The sequence below is a fragment of the Nestor notabilis genome, unplaced genomic scaffold (assembly GCF_000696875.1).
Source record: "Nestor notabilis isolate BGI_N333 unplaced genomic scaffold, ASM69687v1 scaffold14778, whole genome shotgun sequence".
Classification (NCBI taxonomy): Eukaryota; Metazoa; Chordata; class Aves; order Psittaciformes; family Psittacidae; genus Nestor; species Nestor notabilis.
In genome coordinates, this window is record NW_009938841.1 from 20,635 (window position 1) to 28,855 (window position 8,221).

General features: G+C 39.7%; 1 protein-coding gene across 1 annotated transcript in view; it reads right to left on the minus strand.

The window, feature by feature from the left end:
* The window catches only part of GRIP1 (glutamate receptor interacting protein 1), a gene marked incomplete at its 5' end in the record, with an annotated part of 76,336 nt that overhangs the window by 5,384 nt on the left and 62,731 nt on the right, over positions 1–8,221 (minus strand). Inside the window, 2 exons of the mRNA XM_010019559.1 lie at positions 3,028–3,261; positions 5,891–6,002. Coding sequence (XP_010017861.1) covers positions 3,028–3,261; positions 5,891–6,002 — 346 coding nt within the window. The remainder of the gene's footprint in view (positions 1–3,027; positions 3,262–5,890; positions 6,003–8,221) is intronic.

The following is an 8,221-nucleotide window of genomic DNA, read 5'->3' on the forward strand; positions in this document are numbered from 1 at the left end:
TTCTCCTGATTTTTGGCTTATTTGATAAGAGCTTGGAAATTAAAGAAACTGATATTCACTTAATGGATGAGGTTGTGATTTAACTGTCACATTTTTTAGGTGCAAGTCATCTGCACAGAATTTTCTTTTGCATTATAGGTTATAATTTTGGGGACAATTCTTTTTATTTAATAACAAGTATGGGCAAAGCCCTACCACCCAAGTTTCTCATCTTCACTAGCCAGTAGCACAGCCCTGTCTGAAGGGTATGACATTGCAGGCAATTCACACAACACCTTGGTAAAATCATGCTGGTTTATCTGTATTTCTGATCACAATTGTTCAGAAGGTTTGATCTTGATAGCAAAATCTCCATTATGGGCAGTTTGTTAGACTTTTGAATTTATATCAGGTGCCTAAGGGAAAAAGAAAGCTGAAATGGAAAGTTCATTCATATTTCATATGCAATTAAATAGTTACAAATTTAGAAGAGAAGCTTACACATTTTGAATCTGTTTCTATGCCTCTTCTTCCTCTAAGTTCTATGGGAAAATGCTTAATTTAAATTCATACATCTTGTACAGATCAGCTATTAAGGTATTTTAACCAACTGTGATTTTAGGTTAATGACTTCTTGCAGTAATAATACTGAAAAATTATCTGATATCTAGTGCGTACTTCTGCTCTCAGAGGCATGTGTGCTCTATGAAACTCTAACAAAAATGTTCTGCTATGATTTTTAGAAGAATATTAATCTATATGATTACTTAGGTAGATAAAATCAATTAAAGGCATTAATTAATTTGGGTACTGATACAGCAATATGCTATCCAGCTAAATTAAACGTTACTTATTAAACCATCTAGAACAAATGTTTGAAGAGATGTTCATGACACTTATCTCAATCCTAGCATCCTCAGGACAAAGACAGTTCAAGCACAGATTTGGTGAACGTAATGCTGTGAAGTAAGAAAGAGCAGTGAAGGATTCAGGTTAACTTGCTGCAAGGTTTGCAGCTTTCAGCAAAATAATCCTCAGGGCTGTGTCACCTTTCTGACAGGTGTATAGCTGAGAAGGACAAGCTAGCAATGGAATCTGCTCTCCATGCTGTACTCATCTGTGTTTGTAGCCTGAGCAATTTTCATCCAGTCTTACTCTTTCAGCCCATACAGCCAGACTGGCCATTGATGCATTTCATTTTAATGGCCTTTTCTTTGGTAGAATCATATATTCTTGCTCTCTCACAACCAAATTATGAAAAACCAGTGGAACATCGACCTTAGCTAACCCATTTTCTGCAATCGGACTTCAGGTATGAACTCTGAGCTACAGTGCACACGGGCCCTGACTCAACAGGCATGCAGGCTCATCCCACTGAGACAGTTAACAAGGTACCTGACCTGTCCTGCAGAAGAAACTGGGAAAGCTCAGCAGCATGCAGACAAGTACATGCTTGAAGGTCTTGCTGAGGTAGGTCTTAGGCAAGCCACGTCTTAGCTCGTATTTCAAAGACTATTTATACCATCACAGTTTTCCAAAACCAGTTTGTATTTCACTGGTTGTCCCACCAGTGGCCCAACAGCAAGACCTGTTATGAAAATACTTACATCATCAATTCAGCAGACAGGGGAAAAGTGGGTATATTGTCTGAACAAAACCCGGAAATTACAAAAACAGAAGGTCACAGCAATCTTAAAAGATAGACAACTGAAGAAAGAGGAAGCTGAAGGACAGGGTATTTTGTACTGCCCAGGACTCTTAAGAGGTAGGAGCTATCACAGAGTACTGACTCATTAATAAAATCTGACTACTCCTTTTCAGGAAAAGATCTATTTTATCCATCACGAAAAGCTGGTTTTATAATTCATAGGAGAAAACTGTGCCTTTCCTAAATGCGAGCACATTATGAAATGCCTAATGGCATAGTTTTGGTTTACATCCCACATTTTTTCACCACTCAGGAAAACTGAGCACAGTAACTAACTCCATTTATCACTTCATATCAAGCTGGAAATACGAATACTTTAAAACTATCACAACAGATCCTATTGATTGTTTACACTGGCAATGGATTAATTTGCCATATGTAAGATTCACTCCCTACTACCTTCTGTAACCATTCATTTAGCTCTTACTCAGTGAGTCCTTACCTCACTGAATGAAACTGAATGAACTACAACCTAAACTCAGTCAAACCCACAGGTACTAGAAACCAAACCAACTCTTAAGAACAACAATGTGTGACCTCTTAGTGGTATTTCTCCATGCTTTTGTCTCCTCTGTGGGAAGTTCTCAGACCTTTAAGAGGAAGATGGGTGCAGGAGACAGGATTCTCATTCCCATCAAGGAGAACAGCATTATAATGTCCCCCAAAGTTTTGGAAATTGCTTGCTATTATGGCCTCACCAGACTTTAAACTTAAACCAGCAGGGTGTTTGCTGTGCACATCTAGAGACACTTTATCCACTACTTGGGCTGCAGAGTGCCAATCACCAGGAGATTTTGGCAGCCTTGAGCTGTGAAAAGTTGCATAGGCTGAAGATTATTTATCCTTTTAGAGCAAAGGAATTATAAAGAGAAGAGAAGCAATAGCTAATTTGAAAGAACATTCAATATTATGTACGTTGCGTCTGATGTATTTGATTCAAAATGAGTGTTAATTTGAAAAAGGACCAATGGGAGCCCCAAACCCTCTTGAGTAATTTCCTAAAGAAATGTATTTCCTAGAAATTAAACTTTGCTTTCTTAATGAACATATTTTGCAGAGATGAGTTATTGGTATTGTCAATTCAAATTACCAGTGGACGCTCCTTGCAAAAGAGTAGTCCCTTTTGAGGATTTATTGTAAAACAAAATAGCAGACAAGGATACATTTTATTTGTTAGTTCCCCCCACAAGGATATATCATTAATGTGTAAGAACAAATATGCATGGCCCCCGAATTACATCTGTGGAGCCATTATAAAAAGTGCTTACTGTATTGCCATATAATTAGATTCCCTATGCTGAATATATTATTTCAAAGCTATCAGAAGAAAAATTACAGACCTTGTGTAACTCCACAGGAGTTGGTGACATGATTTCTTTCATTTCTTGCTTAATTTTTCTCAGAACCATGGACTTTCTCCCCACATCTGACGGCAGTGTGTTGCTACGAGTAGTTTGACTGTAATGTGGCCTTACAGTACTTCTTTCCTGGAAGCTGGCTTGTCTTCCCAGCTGGTTACGAGGTTGTGGGTTTTCATGATTCAAACTCATTGTACTTCCTGACATAATTGTGGCCTAGAGCATTAATGAAGAGGTTAATGTTTAACACAGAATGTGGGTTAGGTAAGCGGTTAATTCATAGCAGTAGGAAAAGAGTCTCTATTCTTTGTTAAAACACAATCACTCAGGGCACAGCAAAAGGCAAGAGGATAGATGTTCAATCTGCTTGCAAGTCACTATAAAACAAAGGACCACAGCAAAACCACAACAACAGTAACAGAACCCTATGGGCAAAAGTTCTCAGATGGCATTTCAAACTAAAACACTGAGCACTAGAACAGCTATGCTTGAAAGCTAGTCCCCTGGCAGACTGAAGAGTGTGTAATAGAATTGTTTATTTTAAAAATGTTTTACATGTAAGTAAAAAGACATATGAGTTGTGGCATAATTGCATTTGTTAGAATTGGAGCTATAGGAAGGCATTTAAAATTCAGACTATGCGTGCAAGGTAAAAAAATGTGAGTTGGCAGGAAACGGAGGCAGCTCTGGAGTCAGCACTGGCACAGAGCATGCCTGCATCCCATCTCAGCCCAAGCAAAGCTCGATGCAGGTAAGCTCACTCCCTGCCTGGAAAGAAACTGCATAACACACATACTACAAGAGGAACTGCCTTAGCTCTGCACTAATGCTGCAGGGATACAAGACGCAGTCTCACTGTTGTTTTTAATCTCAGTCAAACCTAGCCTTTTATGTTAGATGCAAGAATATATGGAGGGTGAAATCCTGAAAGACAACAGGAGTCATCTCATCCATTGGGTTGAATGGACTGACATGCAAAGCACCTGTGCACAGCAAGGAGCCTTCTCCCTGTGAAAGACTTTCTGCTCTGGGGAGTGGGAGGCAAACAAGCTTTGGTGCAGCCACCATACAGACCTACCACTGCTGGGACAGGGTACGCTGCATTTCTTACTTATTCTCCCTGGTGCCGATGGACAAGTGAAAAGGGAAATTAAAAGGCCATAACCTGAACTCTGACAGGGACAGGATGCAGGCAGCCTGCTGGACAATGATAAGTAAAAATGAAGGGAGAAAAGAAATAAGGGGAAGACAAGCAAATAAATGTTTGCTTTCGACCCTGGTGAGCATGTCTGTCACCCTTCTTTCTCCCAGCTCCAGCACTACTTTCACTAAGAGGTAATATATTGTAGCCTTAACAGTCTCTCTTGTGCTCGGTAATGACTGGTATTACTGCCTGATGGAGCAAAAGCATCCAGAGGACTTGGCAAACAACAGTTTTCTTTGCTCTTTGGCTGAAGACCTTGAAGTGAAGAATGATAAGGAGTCCTTGACTACATAATGGCACTTCATAAAATAGAGGCATCACCATTCTCAGCATCCTGTCATACTGAATGAGTTTTGCTTTCTTTTCAGAGCTGTGGGCTCTGAACAGGGTGATGCTATAAACTATAGAGCATCTACAGTTCTCACTTCTGGGAAAGGCTAGGGAAAATTCAACATGTTGAAGTAACTGAATTCTGGTCAGCACGAATGATCTATTTTCATTTCAGAATTATCTATTTCCATATCCTTTTATTGTGCACTGAATATTGAAAATTGCGCGAGAAGCCTGCAGTAGTGAGCCATATCTAACTATGGAATTAAAGCAGTATAACGTTTTCTCCTCTATTTCTCTGGTTTGCAATAACAAATACGTGAGAATCACATTTTGCTACCCATACATGCAATACAAAAGCCATAAATCTGAGGGAGTGAATTAATCTGAACTGAAAAACTTTCACCCAGTTATGCCATTCACATTCCTCCTGACTGCTAAAGGACTTTATATAACATAAAAATGAAAATGAGTTTCTGCCAGTTTTGCAGCTCCAGGAACTTAAAAGAACATAAAAGAAAATATTTTAGGACCTTTCATTCCACAGCTTTAAGTGGCAGTGTGCTCTTAATAGTTCTGATCAGACAACTCAGAGAAAAGGTCATTAGAAAAATAAGACTCTGTCTCTGTTCCCTTCCCCCTTTATCCCCCTCATGATCTAACATGAAGCATGGTTATATTTGCAATTAACTTCAGGATGAAATGTGAAAATTTGTTACGTAGTGAAAAAACTGCTGTATAACATTAGCAGGTGTTTTGGCAGAGGGGTAAGATTATAGGTAAACATTTTGAAAAGCTGATTTTCTTTTATGTTCCTCTTAACCAAATTAAGTTTCAATTTAAAAGACAACCTACAACATGCTAAGAAAAGCTGCATAAAGCATCTGTCAGAGAATGGGATGCATTGCTGCAGGAAGGCTATGCCCACTTCAGAAGTTCTGTGACATCTGCTGCCTGTGCAGGCAGCATCAATGGTTATGCACAGCAGAAGCTGCAAGTCAAAAGCTCTGGGGTGAACATGTTTATAGAATTTTGGTTGCATTGTACAAAAGAAAGGAGCTCTGGTTAGGGGCGGGGGAGGCAGCTGCACAAGCACAAATATAAAGGTAAAGGGTAGGTACCAAGAGAGTCATGTTTCTCAAACACAGACGCCTGTCAGCCTTGTCCTGTGGAGAGGGGTTAAAGCTTTTAAATGAATTGGTGTGATTAGTGAGACTTAAAAGAAAAAAAGGAGAAAATAAAATGAATGTAAACCAAACCAAAACCATTATATTTCTCTACAATTGGAAAGAAAGGTTAAGATTGTTCTACCTCTAGTTCCCTCAGAATTCCTGACTGGCCACAGGTCTCTAAATCCTCCAGAGCCTGAGACCAGAAATTTTCCTCCTGGTCAGCCTCGGTGTTATCATGGGTACCTGCGAAGCTAGATTTACAATGAGAGGTTAAAAAAATGTGGACTTCTTTTTCCCTCAAAAATATATTTTACACACATGCCTTGCCACAGATGGAAACTTGAACGACAGAACCTTACGGCAGGAGAGTGGAGAAGAGTCATTTATCAGGAGAGGCTGGATGGACATGCAGAGCATGTGACAGACAAGTCTTCTTGTAACCTGGCAGTTGCTAGCAGCTGGCAGGATCTGAGCAGCGAGGCATTTGGTAAGGAGATAAATGGATTCCAAGAACAACTCAGTACACATTTTTACTGGATTGAAACTGGGACCTCCCTATGAAAATTAATTAATCAACCAGTAGCTGTGTGCAGAGCTGCTCCATGCAATGAATATTTGCAGTAAAACCTTTCGACCTCAGGGACTTCTCCCAGGGAACATGCCCTCATTTTTGCAACAGTGTTTGCAAAAGAGGAATGGTAGTGCTTTTTACCTGATTCTTCCAGCCTAAGCTTCATAATAAATGAAGGTTATCAAATTTAGCCCACCTGAATGCTGTCACAGAAACTGCTCCAGTCATTTCATATACAAACACAGAGAAACTTTCAGGATGCAACTGTCTTGCATGGAGACTTAGGTCTCTGGTATTTCATAAACAGACTGTGGCCTTGTATTAGCACTCTTGAGCAAGATGGTGGTGACTACAATGCTTAGGGAAGTTCCCAGCAAGAGAAGTCTGATAAAACCTACTGAATATGGACTGCAGCAACACAGCCCAACGTGACACCATTACAGTGTATATGTGTGTGTGTGTAGGAAGCAGGAGTATTTTGCTGTCTTAGCAAGGAGAATTAGCTCAATGAAGGTTCCCACAAGCGTCATTGCTGCTGCAGTGGACTGGTCTGGTTATGTGAATGGCACAGGGGAAGGATGAGGGAAGGAAGAATGAGAGTTCGCCCTTTCGGAGGCAGCAAGCTGTTACTTTGGAGCAGCTGCCCATGGACTGCAGCTAGTGATGCTTAACAGCACATAAACAGAGCAAACTATCATGAAAGCATCTGAGGCCTTGCTTGACAAACAATGTATTACTGAGAATAGCGTGAATGTAACACTTAACAGAATAGCTTTTCAACAGAATTGCCTAGCACAAGGGAGCCCAGCTTGGATGCTTTACCCTTGTGATACTCTGCCTCAGAGATGCTTTCTTACAGTTACCATCAGTCAAGCAGACAATGGTCAGCCATTTCAATCTCTTACTGCAATGATTCTCCACCTAGCATCAGTGTTTCTTCTAAGATATTGCAGTAGGTACAGCAATGGTGAGCATATCTACTCAGATCACAGATGCAATTCCTCCCAGGCAAGATAAGAAAGTATTTAAAACATGATTTCAGAAAGTTCCTTGACTTTTGAAATTAGCTCTTTCAATAAGCCTAAGTAGTTGGTTTAATAGCTAATGTTGAACATAGACTAATTTATCCATTACCTTTCTTTATGTTGTGTACTAATATTATACTTTAAAATGGAACTTGAGTTAATGAACAGGATTATTTGAGGCAATTGTCTGCGACAGCAAAGACGGTATTTCCTAAAACTGGAGGTCCATTTCTTCTCCAACTTCTGTGAAATCTGAAACCATGATGCCTATTTGTCTGGACTTCTTTTTAGATGAAGCAATTCCTTTTTCTGCTCTCACCTCCTCTTTTGCCTTTTCTTTAAGTCTTGTCTTCTGGTGTGTGAAACGCTCAACTTTTGCATCTCTGTTACACCTAATACTGATTTGTAAGTGAGATACTGCACCAGAAAGAAAGACATAACAAAATAATTTCTCATCTAGATGGATTTTTTTTTCTCTCTGAAACATGAGAGATTGATTTTATGTCATGTGAAATACTGTTTAAGCTATAATGAATATATTTGGTTTTCCAATGCTTATTCAAAGAGCCATCAGAAATTTAGATGCACAAAAAGGCTGAAGGAGAGGTAGTGGGACAGATATGAAGACACAGCTGCCTCTGATTTGGTTCTCACTGCCATATGAGAGACTAAATTTATCTCTTTTTAAAAAAAAAAAATAAAAATTCAGAAGATGAGAGGATGTTCTGGGACTGGGCAGGCTCATTCCTGTAAGTATTGTTTTAATGTGCAAAAATTCTTCCCTGGAGCAGGAACTATAACAGACCTGTCCTACCTGCCAGTGGTAGGTAGACAGCAGGCTACAGAGCGGGTCCAGCTCTCTGGGTTCCTTAAA